Below are 17,517 nucleotides of genomic sequence, written 5' to 3' on the forward strand. Positions count from 1 at the left end.
ATCAGGTTCTGAAAAAGGGTCTCATCCTGAAACATCGACTGTTTATTCTTTTCCATAGATGTTGCCTGACCTGCTGAGTTCTTCAAGCATTTTGTGCGTGTTGCTTCAGGCTAGTGTTAAATCAGTGGGGTTGCTGGGTGGTGTGGCTCGTTGGGACAGAAGGGCCTGTTTCATGCTGAATCTCTAAATAAATAAATATTTTAAAACAACTGCAAAATAATGTCCCAACTCCTGTACTCAGTGCCCTGACTGATGAAGGCCAGTGTGCCGAACCACCCTGTCTACCTGTGACACCACTTTCAGGGAGCCATGGACCTGTAACCATAGGTGCCCCTGTTTTACAACACAATCCAGGGCCCTCCTGAAAGGAGACCAGAACTGTAGACAATGCTCTTAGAAACATAAAACACAGAAAACCTACAGCACAATACAGGCCCTTCGGCCCACAATGCTGTGCCGAACATGTACTTACATTAGAAATTACCTAGGATTACCCATAGCCCTCTATTTTTCTAAGCACCATGTGCCTATCCAGGAGTCTCTTAAAAGACCCTATCATTTCTTGACGTGGGTTCACTGAGAGGTCCCAACTTCTGAAGTCCTAACACCCCTTGGAATAAAGCAATAGCTGTCAAGTTATTGCCTACCTCCCCCCAATACCCTCACCTGTCCACCTCTCTTTCTCCTCTTCCCTCCCTTCATCCTTTCCCCAACCCCCTCATCTCCATCCCCATCACACCCTCCTCTCTTTAGTCCTACGCACAATCCCAGGAGTTGGGGAGGGGAAAGGATTCACAAGAAAGATGTGACTCAGGGAGGCTCTCTCTACCCCCACCCTGGTGTAGTGAAAGGTTTGACACTGTTCATCCCTTGACAGGCGAGCTCCCCGATGTTCCAAGAATATTCCCAGCAGATCCTAAAAAATGCAAAGGCCATGGCGAATGCCCTGCTGAAGAGGGGTTACACCTTGGTATCTGGTGAGTGGCATCTTCCTGCATCTTCTCTGTGATCCTCTCCATCCCTTACACCCCTCCCTGTCTCTGTCACATCACCAGGTCCAGTTATTGAAGAACCCAGTGACACATCTGCCCTGTAGCAAACTGCTCTTGTTACGTTTATTTTCAACCCAGCCCTGTCACCCCCTCGTGGTGGGATGGCTGCCATTACAACGGGATTTGTGGTTGAACATTCCGGTAACTGTGGAGAATACCAGGCAAGGGGTTGCAGGGTGATATGCTAGAGTGTATCAGCGAATTGTTGGAGGATTCATAATACAGATAGATGGATAAATCAGTAAATGGGCGTATCGTTGCAACATATACTGGGGCAGTGAGAAACTTTGTTTTGCATGCCATACACACAGATCATTTCTCCACTTTGGTGCATTGAGGTAGAACAAGGTAAAACAATAACAGAATGCAGAATAAAGTGTCACGGTTACAGAGAAAGTGCAGTGTAGGTAGCCAACGAGGTGCGATGTCATAATGAGGTGGATTGTGAGGTCAAGAGTCCATCTTATTGTACTAAGGAACTGTTCAAGTCTTATAAAAGTGGAGTAGAAGCTGTCCTTTCAGGCTTTTGTATCTTCTGCCCGATGGGAGGAGGAGAAGAGAGAATGTCCGGGGTGGGTGGGGTCTTTGATGATTCTGGCTGCTTTGCTGAGACAGTGAGAAGTGTAGACAGAGTCCATGGAGGGGAGGCTGGTTTCTGTGATGTGCTGAGCTGTGTCACATCTCTCTGCGGTTTCTTGTGGTCACGGGCAGGGCAGTTACTGTCCCAAGCTATTGTGCATCCAGGCAGAATGGTTTCTATGGTGCACCAGTAAAAATTGGTGAGGGTCAAAGGGGACGTGCAAAGTGTCTTTAGCCTCCTGATAAAGTAGAGGCATTGGTGAGCCTTCTTGTCTGTGAATTCAATGTGGTTAGACCAGGACAGGGCTTTTGGAGGTGTTCACACCTATAGGAACTTGAAGCTGTCAACCTCAACACTGTACAGGAGCATGTGCTCAATCCCCCTTCCTGAAGTCAACGGCCAGCTCTGTTGATGTTGATGTTGAGGACAAAGTTGTTGTCATGACACCACGTCACTAAGCTCTCTGTCCCCTTCCTGTAATCTGCATCAGCATTTCACATCGCCACTGTGATTGGCATAGACAGGATGGGCTGAAGTGCCTGCTTCCCTGCTGTCAGTTTTCAGTCACTGTGTGTTGTGAGGGGGTGATATTGTAACTGCACAACACCTATGTTGCAGGTGGAACAGACAATCACCTGGTCCTGGTGAATCTGCGACCAAAAGGGCTGGACGGGGCCAGAGCAGAGAGAGCACTGGAGCTGGTGTCCATCACAGCCAACAAGAATACCTGTCCCGGGGACAAGAGTGCCCTGTCACCCGGCGGCCTCAGGTTGGGTAAGTATCCAATTCCTGAGTCACTGTGGAGGGAGTTTCACTCTGTGTCTGACCCCGGGAGTGTGTGATGGGACGGTGTGTAGGGAGATTCACTCTGTGTCTGATCCTGGGAGTGTGTGATGGGACAGTGTAGAGGGAGATTCACTCTGTGTCTGACCCTGGGAGTGTGTGATGGGATGGTGTGGAGGGAGATTCACTCTGTGTCTGACCATGGGAGTGTGTGATGGGATGGTGTGGAGGGAGATTCACTCTGTGTCTGACCCCGGGAGTGTGTGATGGGACAGTGTGGAGGGAGATTCACTCTGTGTCTGATCCTGGGAGTGTGTGATGGGACAGTGTGGAGGGAGATTTACTCTGTGTCTGACCCTGGGAGTGTGTGATGGGTCAGTGTGGAGGGAGATTCACTCTGTGTCTGACCCTGGGAGTGTGTGATGGGATGGTGTGGAGGGAGATTCACTCTGTGTCTGACCCTGGGAATGTGTGATGGGATGGTGTGGAGGGAGATTCACTCTGTGTCTGACCCTGGGAGTGGGTGATGGGATGGTGTGGAGGGAGATTCACTCTCTGTCTGACCCTGGGAGTGTGTGATGGGATGGTGTGGAGGGAGCTTCACTCTGTGCCTATGGTGGGGTACTGGGGAGGATATCTCCTGCTTTGACCACCATCTGATGATTTTTGTCACGCATTCATTTCCGGATCTTTCTGTATTGGGGTGTTCGAGTTGGTAAAGGGCCTTTGAACCATTTCCGAGACTTACGAGTGTGTCCACTTTCTCAGGAGCTCCTGCCCTGACATCAAGGCAATTCAAGGAGGCTGACTTTGAGAAGGTGGTAGCATTTATCGACGAGGGGATCTCCATTGCCTTAGAGGTCAAGAAGAAAACAGGTAAAAGTTGTGGTTGGTCAGGAGACCTTGCAGCGAGTCTGAGGTGTTGGGGGTTGTATTCAATCTCCCTGACCATTGAGTGTGTGATGGGACGGTGTGTAGGGAGCTTCACCCTTTATCTGACCCTGGGAGTGTGTGATGGGACGGTGTGTAGGGAGATTCACTCTGTGTCTGACCCTGGGAGTGTGTGATGGGACAGTGTGGAGGGAGATTCACTCTGTGTCTGACCCCGGGAGTGTGTAATGGGACAGTGTGGAGGGATATTCACTCTGTGTCTGACCCCGGGAGTGTGTGATGGGACAGTGTGGAGGGAGATTCACTCTGTGTCTGACCCTGGGAGTGTGTGATGGGACGGTGTGGAGGGAGATTCACTCTGGGTCTGACTCCGGGAGTGTGTGATGGGACAGTGTGGAGGGAGATTCACTCTGTGTCTGACCCCTTTTTTTTTTTCTTTTCTTTTTTACAAAATTCTTTATTACAAATGTCGGTGCTATACAATATTTACAAAACCAGTGACTAACATATTTACTACACTACAAACAGACAATACATGTTAAACCAATATATTGCCATCCTCATCAATGATGGCATTTACACCCCGCGGAGCCCAACGGTCCCGGAACATCTCGACGGTCGCCGTGGACTGTGCGTATTCCTTTTCAATATTCACCCGGGCACGAACATACCCCCTAAACATAGCCAGGCAGTCCGCCCGGGGAGAACCTCCTGCCGCCCTTTTCCAGGAGCCACGGATGGCAATTTTCGCCAGCCCCAGGAGCAAGTTGACAAGGACATCCTCATCCCTCTGTGCCCCCCTCCTTACTGGATGACCATATATGAATAGGGTGGCACTGAAATGCAACCAGAAGGCGAGAAGCAGCCCACGCAAATACGCGAAAAGGGGCTGCAGCCTCACACACTCCACGTACATATGGTACACGGTCTCCTCCAGCCCGCAGAAGTGACACGCGGCTGGGAGATCCGTGTACAAACTAAAGAACTTATTGCAGGGCACCGCTTTATGCAGCACCCTCCAGCCGAGATCCCCAAGGTGCATGGGAAGGACTCCCTTGTAGAGGGACTTCCACTGGGGACCCCCCTCACCTCCAGGTGGAAAGACCGACCGCCATGGCGTGTCGGGACGGTGGACAAATGCTAGGAAGTGGAGGGTGTGGAGCAGCAGCCCATAAAGGTACCTCCTGCCTGCATCCCTGAATGGGATTGTGGGTGTCGATGAAAGACGGCTCAAGTTGTGTGGATTCGTCTCTCGGGTAAGGCTGCGGGGCCTGGGCCCGACGAGCAGCTCAGCCCGAGTCGTTCCACACACCTGAGTCGCACTGACATCCGTTGAGGCAGGGCAAGGGTCGGCCAGGACCCCGCCCTCTGCCAGAGGAGGGGATTCCCGGCCTGAGGCAACCATGTTCCAGACTCTCAGTAGGTCCTGCTAGAAGCCGGGCAGCCTCTGCAAAGCAGCACGGCTAACACCCGCCGGTGGTAGCTGCATATCTTCGTGAAGACAGCAGCCCCTCCGGAGGAAGAAAGTCGCCAACACGTGCCACCTGGGAGGGTGCTCGGCGTACAGGAATCTCTGCAGCGTCCTGAGGCAGAGAGCCGCCAGTCGTGTGCGTACACACACCAGCGACTGTCCGCCCTCTCCTTCTGGGAGACTCAGAACCGCTGCAGAGACCCAGTGCTTCCTGTTTCCCCAGAAGAAGTCCACTAGCTTCCTCTGCATTCTTGCGACAAAAGGGGCAGGGGGGGCCAAGGTGACCATCCGGTACCACAACATGGAGGCCACCAGCTGGTTTATGACCACCACCCTGCCTCGATAGGAAAGCACCCTGAGAAGGCCTGACCAGCGCCCTAGCCGGGCCATGACCTTTGTCTCCAGGTCCTGCCAGTTCGCCAGCCAGGTCTCCCCAGAAGGACTCAGGTAGACTCCCAGATAGAGAAGACGTCTGGTGCTCCACTCAAAAGCTCTCATCTCCTCCGGCAGGGAGTCCACCTGCCACTGGCCTACTAAGAGTCCGGAACATTTCGCCCAGTTGATCCTGGCGGAGGATGCTGCTGAGAAAACATCTTGGCACTCGCGCATCCTCCGCAGGTCACAGGGGTCTGTCATCATGAGGAGTACGTCATCGGCGTAGGCCGAGAGGACGACCCCCATGTCCGGTTCGCGCAGAACCAGACCTGTCAGCCTTCGCCGAAGAAGGCCGAGGAATGGCTCGACACAGATCGCATACAGTTGACCGGACATGGGGCACCCTTGACGCACTCCTCTTCGGAAGTGGATAGGTCCTGTCAATGATCCATTAATTTTAACTAGGCACTCTGCGGCAGAGTACAGGAGCCGAACTCGGGCCACAAAGTGTGGTCCGAGCCCAAAACCCTGCAGGGTGCCCACCAGGAAACTGTGGTCCACCCGGTCAAAAGCCTTCTCCTGGTCAAGAGAAAGAAACGCTGCCGGGGTCCCAGTCTCCTGGAGTAGGTGGATCAGGTCCCGTACTAGGTGGACATTGTCCTGGATGGAGCGGCCCGGGACTGTGTAAGATTGGTCAGGATGGACCACCTGTCCAATTACCGAACCCAGACGGTTGGCCATTGCCCGGGCGAAGATCTTGTAGTCCACGCACAAGAGGGAGACCGGCCGCCAGTTCTTTAGCAGGCGGAGGTCTCCCTTCTTGGGCAGTAGGACCACAACAGCTCTCCGCCATGAGAGGGGCATTTCTCCGGTGGCTAGGCTCTCCCCTAGGACAAGGCTGAAATCAACCCCCAGGACATCCCAAAAAGCCTGATAAAACTCAACACTCAGTCCATCCAAACCAGGGGACTTGCCCCTCCGGAGTTGCCGAAGGGCAGTGGACAGCTCCTCCCGAGTCAGGGGGGCATCCAGACGCACTGCGTCCTCTGGGCTGACCTTCGGCAAATCCTCCCAGACCTCATTACACGCCTCCGCATTTGACGGATCGGGCGAGAATAAGGACCGATAGAATGAACGGACCTCGTTGTTAATTCCATCAGGGTCCGTAATGGAGGAGCCATCGGCAGCCAGCAGCTCCACTAGCTGCTTTTGAACTCCCCGCCACCTTTCCAACGAGTAGAAGGGTGAGCCACGGTCCAAATCCTGCAGCATTTGGATCCGTGACCTCACATACGCACCTCGGGACTGCTGGAGCTGCAGGTTCCTTAGTGCGTCCTTCTTCTCCTGGTATTCCTGCCACAGCTGTTGGTCTCCAGCGGTCGGACCGAGGCGGGACTCCAGGTCAAGCAACGCTCTCTCAAGCCGCTCAACCTCAGAGCTCCGCCTCTTTGTCGACCCCCTAGTGTACTCCCGACATAAAAACCGGATGTGGGCTTTGCCCACATCCCACCATAGCCGTAGGGAGCAGAAATCTCTCCGCCTCTCCTTCCAGGAGACCCAGAAAGCTCGGAACGAATCCCGGAATCGGCTGTCCTCCAGCAGCCGGTTGTTAAAATGCCAATACCCGGATCCCACCCGAGGGTGTAGTGGAATAAATTCCACCCACACAAGGTGATGATCCGAGCATGACACCGGCCGCATGGAGGACGCCGACACGCGGGAGACGTAGGCCCGAGAGATGTAAATGCGGTCTATCCTGGAACCTCCTTCTCTAGACCTTCTCGAGAAGGCGCTAGAGTTGGGGTGAAGATTCCGCCAGCTGTCCACCAAGTCAAAGGAGCCGACTAGCTCCTTTAACTTTTTTGCTGATGCTGGGTCGCGTTGGAGGCCCGAACGGTCCTCCCCCTCGAGGGTACAATTGAAATCTCCCCCGAGGATGACGCAATCCCCAGGATCGATGGAGCTCAGCAGGGTGGACAGCTGGCAGAATAGGCGCGTCTGCATCACACCGCGCCTGGGAGCATACACATTGATAAAATGCAATGGTACGCCATCCAGGCGCACAACCAGGTGGAGCAGACGGCCGGACACAACGTCCTGGACTCTTTCAATTACTGGCCGGAAGGTCGGGGCCAACAGGATCGCCACCCCGCTAGAAATGGAGCTGAGGTGACTCATGTAGACCCCGCCCCGCCACTCCAGGAGCCAAGCAGACTCGTCCCCAGGGATGGTATGGGTTTCCTGCAGGAAACTCACCGTATACCGCCCATCCCTGAGGGCTGAGAGATTGTTATGCCTGCGAAGAGGACCCCTGCTGCCGTTTACGTTGAGACTAGCTATGGTAAGCTTCATGGCGGGAGCACACTAGGTCTCAGCAGCTGTGCCCATTTCGGTGAGAGCGGAGGCGCCCTCCACCACACTGTCCGGAAAGAAAGCAAGGTTACTTTTAGCCTTCCGGGCTCGAGCGGTACCAGCGACACCCTGTGACCCACCATCCCCTGTTGGAGTGAGGCTGCTTCTCCCTCTGATGTCCCTTACTAGGTCATCTAGGAAAGATTTTAGTTGCCCTGTCGTTCCCCGCCACCGCATTCCTCTTTCCCTTTCCCTTTCGTCCGAGGATGACTCGCAGGGACCTCACCAGCCTCGGCATGCTGGGCCAGCGTAGCGAGGCTAGTTGAGGCCAGTGCTTGGCACCCTCAGAGGTGAGAATAAAATGCTTAATTTCCTCTACAGGTATCAATGGGGACTTCTCAGGAGGGGTGAGGATGTCCATTATTTCACTATCGAAAGAGTCCCCCTCCAACCCGTCACTGCAGACAGAATCCCCATCGGCCTCCCCGCATGTTCCAAAAGATGGCTGCGCTTGTGACCCATACCGCGCAGCGGGCACCTCGCTCTTACCTGCCCGCTCCACCGTCGCATCAGCCTCATCCACATTTGCAACAGTGGAGGGACAATCCCCAGGGACTCCCTGCAAGTCATTAATTGCTGGGGTCGACGTGCACAGAAAAACGCCCTCCCCAGGGGGCAGGCATAGAGGGGAACCCGGCACCTTTGGTCCAAGGGATTCACAAGCAGCCTGGTGCTGAGAATGAGAGAGCTTTGTCTCGTCTCCTCTTACATTATTCGGTACACTGGCCTCCAGAGAGGTGCTGACTTGTAGGTCCTGGGTGGAGGCCTCCAGGGCTGCCTCATTTGTGCAAACAGGGCTATCACAAGCTTTTTGCACAACCACACCATCTACCCCAGGACTGGTGGCTACATCTGGGGACTCAGGTTTAGAACCAACCCCTACCCGGATTCCCACCCCTTCCTGGGACTCCCCCGCATCTACATCCCCTGCCCTCTTGCGGGAACGTTCCCTTCTCCTCTTCACGCCGGAGGAGCACACAGGTGCAGGCTTCACCGATGGGGCGGCGCTTTCTGTTTCCATCGCCCCGGCTGCTTGCGCACCTCCCCGAGCCCCACGCTCCACTTCAGGCGAAATGGGCGTGAGCTCTGCAGCCTCAAAGGCCCGCTTCTTACTGTGTTTGGATTTCCCCTTTGCCTTCTTACTCCGCACAGACTCCACCCCGTCCCCCACCTGAACCACAGGGAGAGGAGCAGGGACCGACCCAACCGTAGGAGTAGGGACAGGGGTAGGGGTAGGGGCAGGTTGAGGGGCTGGGGCAGGATCACGGGCGGGGGCAGGGTCAGATGCAGGCGCAGACGCACGCGCAGGAGTAGGATCAGGGGGAGGGGTAGCTGGGGCACTGGTGCCCGAAAAGGGCTCCCTCGGGTTCCGGGCGGCAGGACAGTCCCTCCGAAAGTGCCCCACCTCCCTGCACGCATGGCACCGCGGGCGCTCGGAGCTCCAGTACACCTGATAATCCACTCCCTCGTGCCGGACAGTAAACCGGCCCTCAACATCGTCCTCCCTTTCCAGCTGCATGAATACCTGACGCCGGAAAGAGATTACGGTGCGGAGGGTGCGTCTCTTAAATTTGTGTCGGATGGCAGTGATCTCCGACCTTACTTGCCCTAAACGGGCCAGTGGGGGAAGCAAGTCCTCATTTGGAATGAAAGGCTTAACATGCCCAAGCACGATACGTTGCGTGGGGGCCGTCACCAGCTCCACAGGTAAAAAGATGTTGTCTACCGTGACTCCCCTGCTTAGGGCCCGGTGCACTAGCTCTTCATTCGCCAGATAAAACACCGCCTTTCCGAACTCCTTCTCGGTGGCCAGAATACCACCTTTCCCAACAAGGTCCTCCATTGCCTCCATACACTTTTCTAGTGTCATTCCAGGGCGCAAAATACATTGCACCCCACGTTCCACCTTCACCGACCAAAACAGGGCGTTGTCCGAGGCCGGGGAGGCAGCCGCCCTTGCGTAACTCCCCGAAGGCCCGCGACTCCCCGGAGACCGGTCCGGCATGCTGGCGCTCTTTCCAGTCCGAGAATCCTACAGCGGTGCCGGTTAGAAGTCCTGGAACGAGTCGAATAACTGGCCGGGAAAGTTTGCAGTCGACAGTTCTTCGCTGGCTCGACGCCAGGAAAGGCTCCGTCGGACTTGCAGAGACCCAGGCCGGGAGAGGCCGAAACGTCCTTCCAGATGCTCCGGCACCAACACCGGATGAAAATCAGGAATACAATGGAGGAGGAACGTTGCCCCGATGTCAATGGGGGGGAACGACGGCGTTTGCCTCCGGTTTTGGAGCGAACCGGCTTCCTGGCGAGTTGCCAGCGGCCGCAGCTGGGAGCTACGCAGTTAGCAGCCGCCAACAAACCCAGTCCAAACCGGCAGTAAAACTGCACACCGAGTTTCCACACCAGCGCCGTCACTCACTCGGTTGTCCAAGAGACTTTTAGAGCCACCTCCAAAGTATTCCACGAACTTTATCCAGTAGTTTTGCCTCGATTTCTCCAGGCTCAGTCAGCACAGCTCCTCTCTGTGTCTGACCCTGGGGGTGTGTGATGGGACAGTGTGCAGGGAGATTCACTCTGTGTCTGACCCTGGGAGTGTGTGATGGGACAGTGTGGAGGGAGATTCACTGTGTGTGTGACCCCAGGAGTGTGTGATGGGACAGTGTGGAGGAAGATTCACTCTGTGTCTGACCCCGGGAGTGTGTGATGGGACAGTGTGGAGGAAGATTCACTCTGTGTCTGACCCCGGGAGTGTGTGAGGGGATGGTGTGGAGGGAGATTCACTCTGTGTCCGACCCCGGGAGTGTGTGATGGGACAGTGTGGAGGGAGATTCACTCTGTGTCTGACCCTGGGAGTGTGTGATGGGACGGTGTGGACGGAGTTATATGTTATATATTGCACTGTACTGCTGCTGCCAAACAAATTTCATGAAGTTAGTGATAATAAACTTGATATTGATTCTGATTATTCTGGAAATAGCGAGGATAGACAGAAGGAAGCTTGTCTCTCTTGAGAGTTTGCACTTTTGGAGATCAAATGTAATGAGAACTGCAGGAGTCTCAACAGTGTTGATATACAAAGAGATTCAGGGGTCCAAGTCCACAGCTTCTTGAAAGTAGATGCAAAGATTGACAAATCAGTAAAGGAGGCAATGGCATGATTGTGTCAGTAGTCGAGGCATTGAGTTCAAGGATTAGGAAGTTATGTTGCAACTTTTTAAAACTCTGTTTAGGTCACATTTAGAGTATCAAATTCAAATATGGTCACCTCATTACAGGAAGGGTGTGGGGGCTTTGGAGAGGGTGCAGAAGAGATTTACCAGGATGCTGTCTGGATTACAGGGCATGAGCTATAAGGAGAGGCTGGACAAATTTGTGTTGTTTTCTCTGGAGCAGCAAAAACTGAGGAGAGACCTGAGAGAGGTTTAGAATATTATGAGGGACAAAGATAGAGTAGACAGATGAGTCAAAATGTATACCAGAGCGCATGCATTTAAGGTGAGAGGAGGTAAGTTTTGAATCAGAATCAGGTTTATTATCACCACCATACTGTGAAATTTGTTGTTTTGCGGTAGTACTTCAAACTTTAAACTGCTCACACTTGTAATCCCTCGATGAGACTTGGTGTGTGTTCGCTCGACTTCCCCTTCCTGAAGTCCACTGTCAGTTCATTGGTCTGGCGATGTGTGGGGCACCTTTTTCACGGAGGTCTTCTTTTCCACAGAGAATGGTGGGTGCCTGGAATGTGCTGCTGGGGTGCTGGTGGAGGCTGCTACGATTAAGAGTTTAAGAGGCTCTTAGACAGGCATGTGTATGTGCAGAGAATGGAGGGTTATGGACATTGTGTAGACAGAAGAGAGCAGTTTAGTTAGGTGACATTAGGTTAGTTTGGCACAACATGGTGGGTCGAGGAGCCTGCTTTCCTTGCTATCCCATGCTGGGATCTGGACCATCCTTGTCTGGAATCCTTAGGGTCCTGTTGAGATATCACCTACATCGCCATCACAACACACCAGCTGGGGACAGGAAGCTCAGGTTGGTCGCACTCATATCCAGTGGGCAAATAGCCTGTTTCTGTATTCTAACCACGTTCTCCTTCTTTCTGTTTACCCCACCTCCCCACCTTTACAACCCTGCAGGGAACCTGAAGGAGTTCAAGGAGGCTCTCCTCGCAGATCCTGACGCCACAGCCAAACTTGCTGATCTTCGGGGGCGTGTTGAGGAATTTGCCAGGAGCTTCCCCATGCCAGGCTTCAAGGACCATTGATGAAGGGTGGAGATCCAGGGGAGAGGGTCACAGAGGGAGGAGGGACCAACCATTAGAACCCACTGATGGAGGCCAACAACCGAGGGATGGGTGATAACCGGCTGATCTTTGAATATCCCTTTTGGATAACTGACTCCCCAACTTCCCTTCCTCATTCCCTTTCCTTCCCTCTCCAACCTCCATGACCCCACTCTCCCTCCACACCTATCTCTCTCTCCCACCTCCTCCTCTCCTTCCCCATATCCCTCTTCTTCCCCCCTCCCTCTCCATCAGCCCCCCTCACTATCCCCCTGTTTCTGTACACAAAGGTCCAGAAATAAAATCAAAATTACTTTTTCCCCGCATTAAATGACTCAAGGGCTGATTCTCTGACATAGCGCAGTGCTAACCCCTCACCCCTCTCCGCCTCTTTCCCCCTCACTGCTCCCTCCCCTCCCTTCACATTGCCCCTCCCATAATACGACACTCCCTCCCCATCCCCCACCATCCCCTCCCTGAAAATACACTCAGGAGTTTGCTGAAAACTTTATTCTAGTTGTACAATAAAAGCTTGGATACAAATTCCCTAGAACACAGTGTCTCTGTTCAAGGCCAAGGCACTACGATGTGGTTTTATGTGAGGGGTGGGAGTGTCTACAGTAGCTGAGGGGATGCAGGTGTAATGCTCCTTCGATGCACCCACCCCTTCTGTCTTCCTCGCTGGACATGGGAGGCTCTAGAAGTCTGGACGTTCCTTCTTTAGCTTGCTGTAGTCAGTCTCAACGGCCATGAACTGAGGAGAGGGGAGACGAGAATCAGCGAGGTCAGATGAAACAGGGGAGGGGGGCAAACAGCTCAAAGGGTTTCCCCCCAGATACCACCTGTTTTGCTTGTAATGCTCCACAAACGATCTGGACAGCTGAGGAAGATTTCAACTAGACGTGGACCATAAAACATAGGAACAGAATTAGGCCATGGCTGATTCATTTTATTTATCAACCCCACTCTCTTGCCTTCTCCTCGTAACCTTTGATGCCCAGTCAAGAACCAATCAACCTCCGCTTTAAGTATACCCAATGACTTGGCCTCCACAGTCATCTGTGACAATGAATTCCACAGATTCACCACCCTCTGAGCTAAAAATATTCCTCCTCTCATCACTGTTCTAAATGAATGGGCATCCTTCCATTCTGAGGCTGTGCCCTCTGGTCCTAGACTCCCGCACTATCAAAACATTATTCTCTACAGCCAGTCTGTCCAGGCCTTTCAAAATTCAATAGGTTTCAATGATATCCGCACTCATTCTCCTAAACTCCAGCGGGTACAGGCCCAGAGCCAAATGCTCCCCATATTAACCCTTTTATTCCCCAGGTCACTCTCATAAGCTTCCTCTGATACAGTTGGAAACATGGTCTGAGACATAGTGATGGAGCTTTAATCGGGCAAGCACTTGACAGGAGTCCAAGAACGATTATGTACAGAGAGATCCTGGGCTTCAAGTCCTTGGCTCCCTGAATGTGGCCACACAAGTAGATAGCATGGTCAAGAAGGCATATGACATGCTTGCCTACGTCAGTCAAGATAAGAATCGTGAAGCTGCAGCTACAAAGATGGGTGGTGTTCTAGACAGGGTAGAAGGTTGCCAATGGACACAGCAGGATATAGACCAGTTGGGCAAAGAAAAGCAGATGGAGTTTAATCTGGGCAAGTGTGAGGTGTTGAAACTTGGACCGTCAAATGTAAAGGGACAGGACACAGATAATGACAGGAGTTTTGGGAGCATCAATATACAGGGGACCTTAGGGTCAAAGTCCACAGCTCCCTGTAAGTGACTATACAAGTTGATAAAGAAGGCATACAGTATGCTTGCATTTATTAGTCAAAACAGTGAGTTCAACAGTTGGGAAGTTATATAGCAGCTTTATAAGGCTCTGGTTAGGCTGCATGTGAAGTATTGCATTCAGTTCTGGTCGCACCATTACAGGAAGAGTGTGAAGGATTTGGAGAGGGTGCAGAAGAGGTTCACCAGGATGCTGCCTGGATGTACAGGTTGGACAAGCTTGAGCTGTCTTCTTTAGAGTGATGGAGGCTGAGGAGAGACCTGATAGAGATTTATAAGATTATGAGAAATCTAGATAAAGTAGGCAGCTGGTATCTTTCTCCCCAGGCTTGAAATGTTTAATACAGAGGAAATGTGTTTAAGACGAGAGGGTGTAAGTTCAAAGGAGATAAGTTTATTTACAAAGTGGTGGATGCCTAGAATGCGCTGCCAGGAGTGCTGGTGGAGGCAATTACGATAAGGGTGTTTAAGAGGCTCCTTGGTGCATAAATGTTCTGGGAATGGAGGAATATGGACATTGTGTAGGCAGAAAGGAATTAGCTTAGTAAGTCAATTATGAGTTTAATTAATTTAGCACAATATTATAGGCTGAAGGGTCTATTCTTGAGTTGTATTGCTCTACATTCAGAGATTCAGCTACAGCTGAGTGGCAGAACAGCCCTGATAGGCCAAATGGCCTGATTCTGCTCCAGTATCTTATTCCTTCATTGATCTGGGGCAGCTCCAGAGTCTGGAGTCTTGACTGGATGGGGCTGGATTGTGCCAGGGTAGGACATGGGGGCCATGGGATGAAGTTGGGTGAGTGTCCACATATTCAGCTGAGAGGATGTGGATCCACTCGGTGTGACTTCTGGTCCAAATGAACTTCAGGTCGAGTGACTTGTGGGGCTGCTAAATGACAGTAGACTCCAGCTGTTAGCTGGGTTGTTAGGGGTTACCATCTTACCTTGTACTGGTGGGTGGGACTGAGATTGTTCCAGGGTTCTGGGTTATTCTTCCTGTCCCAGCTAGGAGAGACAGAGATACAGGCAGGTTAGTTTAGGCCATATGATTTTCCACCACCCCACTCCACCCCTCCTCAAGATACGACAAGACCAAGAGATCTGGGAGACCAAATTCAGAGCTCCCTGAAAGAGCTGCTATGGACAGGTTCACAGGGCGGTGAAGAAAGTGTATAGCATGCTTGCCTTTGTTAGTCAAGGCACTGAGTTTGAGTCAGGAAATTGTGTTGCAGCCTCACAAAACTCTGGTCAGGCTGCATCAGAAGTATAGCATTCAGTTCTGATCACAGGAAGGGTGTGGGGGCTTTGGAGAGGGTGCAGAAGAGGTTCACCAGGATGCTGCCTGGATTAGAGAGCGTGAGCTATAAGGAGAGGTTGGACAAACTCGGGTTGTTTTCTCTGGAACAGCGGAGACTGAGGGGAGATCTGATCGAGGTTTATAAGAGTGTGAGGGGCACAGATGGACAGCCAGAATCTTTTATACCCAGGGTAAAAATGTTTAATATCAGAGGGCATGCATTTCAGTTGAGAGGATGAAAGTTCAAAGGAGATGTGAGTGGCAAGTTTTTTTTACTCAGTGGTACAATGGCGGGGGAGGGGGGAGTTCAAAGGCTCTAGACAGGCACATGAGTATGCACAGAATAGAGATGGCAGGAGGGTGCGCGACGCTGTGCAAGGGGTGGCCAGGAGTGAGGGAGCATTGTATTCCACATCATCACTCTTCCTGTGGAACCTTTCTCTGCAAATCTTGTTAGAACGCAAGCACTAAATTATCACTCCCCCCCACCCACATCACCAACAATACCTACATGACTTCCGGATTCCGCACAGCCAGACGGAGGAGATACAGCGATGCAGATCCCATCCCCAATCCAATGAAAAAGAACAGGGGGATAAGCTGTTCCAAGAAAAGGTGAATACGAAGTAAGCACAAAGAGACCCTCTCCCCATCTTCTCCCTCCAACTTTTATTCCCCAGAACATCTCCAATCCCACCCCACTCCCTTCCCCAGACGATTGGACCATGAATGGGGACGTTGGAAATCACCGGGTGTTGGGGAGTTTAAGGTGGAGACTGAATGGGGACGTTGGAAATCACCGGGAGTTGGGGAGGTTAATGGGGAGACTGAATGGGGACGTTGGAAATCACCGGGAGTTGGGGAGGTTAAGGGGGACACTGAAAATCACCGGGTGTTGGGAAGACTGAATGGGGACGATGGAAATCACCGGGTGTTGGGGAGGTTAATGGGGACGATGGAAATCACCGGGTGTTGGGAGGTTAAGGAGGAGAGTGATGGGGACGTTGGAAATCACCGGGTGTTGGGGAGGTTAAGGGGGACACTGAATGGGGACGTTGGAAATCACCGGGAGTTGGGGAGGTTAATGGGGAACATGGAAGAGGATAGAGCCTCTTCGCCACCTTTCATTAATACTTAACCATTTGATTGTGAGGAAGAAAGGAGTTGAGGCAGGGAGTAAAGGCGGCTTTGAGAGGGTGTGAGGTAAGGTTGTAGAGCAGGAAAGGGGAGGGAGGATTGAGTCTGAAGGTGGGAACAGGAAATTTTAGAGAGGGTTTTAGAAGTGTGAGGAGAGGGGAGATTCAGAAAGGAGGGAGGGGGTGAGGAAAGGAAGGTGGCAAGGGAGAACGAGAGGCGTGGGAAAAAGGGAGGTAAGAGGGAGAGTTTGCTTCGTGGCTGCTCCACTATCCCGCCAGCGCCTCATGACTCCTTCCCTTCTCCTCCCTCTCGTCTTCCTCCCCTCCTCCCGTCTTCCATCCCTCCTCTCTCTTCAACGCTACCTCCCTCCATCTCCCCCGGCCCCAAAACATCACCCCCCCCCCCCCGAGGTCCCGGGACTCACTCCGCGGTGTCTCCGCGCTTGTTTGACCAAAAGCCGGAACATGTTCCCAATCCGAGTTGCCTTGTCCCGTCTCGTCACGTCCCAGTGACCGGTGTCCAGAGCCGAGACACAGGGAGCTCTGTGTATGCGCGTGTGTGTGTGTGTGGCAAGGGAGGAGGGCTCAACGCTGGGAACGGAGCCCGGGTTTTGGACAAAGGGGAAGGAGGCAGGGAGGAGAGAGATTAGGGGGAGGGGAAAGGTAGGAGAGAGAGGGGGAGGGGGAAGGAGAGGTGGGAAAGAGAGGAGAGGTGGAGAGCGAAGGAGGGTGGTGGAGGCGGGAGAAAGAGAGTGGGGGAGGGGAGAGCGAAAGAAAGTGAGGTGGGGAAAGAAGCAAACTTTGAGAGCAGAGCTGGGTGGGGGGAAGGGTGAGAGGAGCGAAGAGGTGGTGACAGATGGTAATGGAGAAAGGGGAGAGGGAGAGAGAAGATGTTGAAAGTAAATTTATCGTGGAAGTGTGTGTGCTAGTTACCATATACTACCTTGAGATTCATTTTCATGCAGGGAGAAGAAATACTATATAACTTACAAAATAAACTATAGATAAACAGGCAACTGACAAACAATCAGTTTGTGCAAAAGAAGAGGTGTGCAAATAAAAAGAATACTTTTGAAAGTATTCTATAGGTTGTGGAATCAGTTCAGAATAGTGATAATTGAAGTCATCCATACGGTTTTGAGAGCCTGGTTTTGAGAGCCTGGTTATAGAGAAAAAGGCGGAGAGGAAGGAGAGGGAGGTGGTGGGAGAGAGAGAGAGAGCAGAAAGTAGGGAAAGAGGGGTGAGAAAGAGAGAGACAAAAGGGACAGAACAGGAGGGAGGGATGAGAGAGGTAGAGAGAGATGGTGAGAGAGAGAGAGAAAGGAAGGCAAAAGGGAGAGAGCAGGAGAGTGGCAGAGGGGGTAAGAGAGAGAGAGGGGAAAGGGAGAAAGCAGGAGGGAGTGACAGAGGGTTGAGAGATGGAGAGAGAGAAAGAAAC

General features: G+C 52.5%; 2 protein-coding genes across 3 annotated transcripts in view; one reads left to right on the top strand and one right to left on the bottom strand.

Annotated features, from left to right (window-relative positions):
• The window catches only part of shmt2 (serine hydroxymethyltransferase 2 (mitochondrial)), a 66,396-nt gene extending 54,010 nt beyond the window's left edge, over positions 1-12,386 (top strand). Inside the window, exons 9-12 of the mRNA XM_072250936.1 lie at positions 878-977; positions 2,251-2,406; positions 3,184-3,291; positions 11,698-12,386. Of these exons, the coding sequence (XP_072107037.1) occupies positions 878-977; positions 2,251-2,406; positions 3,184-3,291; positions 11,698-11,825 (492 nt within the window). The 3' untranslated portion in view covers positions 11,826-12,386. The remainder of the gene's footprint in view (positions 1-877; positions 978-2,250; positions 2,407-3,183; positions 3,292-11,697) is intronic.
• LOC140193770 (NADH dehydrogenase [ubiquinone] 1 alpha subcomplex subunit 4-like 2) lies at positions 12,339-16,845 on the bottom strand. Of its 2 annotated transcripts, none has more exons than XM_072250937.1 (4): positions 16,505-16,845; positions 15,455-15,543; positions 14,591-14,651; positions 12,339-12,739 (listed from the first exon to the last, which is right to left on the bottom strand). In XM_072250937.1, exons 1-4 carry the CDS (start codon positions 16,544-16,546, stop codon positions 12,629-12,631), a joined length of 303 nt encoding a protein of 100 aa, XP_072107038.1. In that variant the 5' UTR covers positions 16,547-16,845; the 3' UTR covers positions 12,339-12,628. The 2 variants fall into 2 exon arrangements, with proteins under 2 accessions (XP_072107038.1, XP_072107040.1); XM_072250939.1 differs by having other exon boundaries at positions 12,339-12,597; positions 16,505-16,818.
• Positions 16,846-17,517: the final 672 nt, after the last annotated feature.

Source organism: Mobula birostris, unplaced genomic scaffold, assembly GCF_030028105.1.
Source record: "Mobula birostris isolate sMobBir1 unplaced genomic scaffold, sMobBir1.hap1 scaffold_835, whole genome shotgun sequence".
NCBI classification, from domain to species: Eukaryota; Metazoa; Chordata; class Chondrichthyes; order Myliobatiformes; family Myliobatidae; genus Mobula; species Mobula birostris.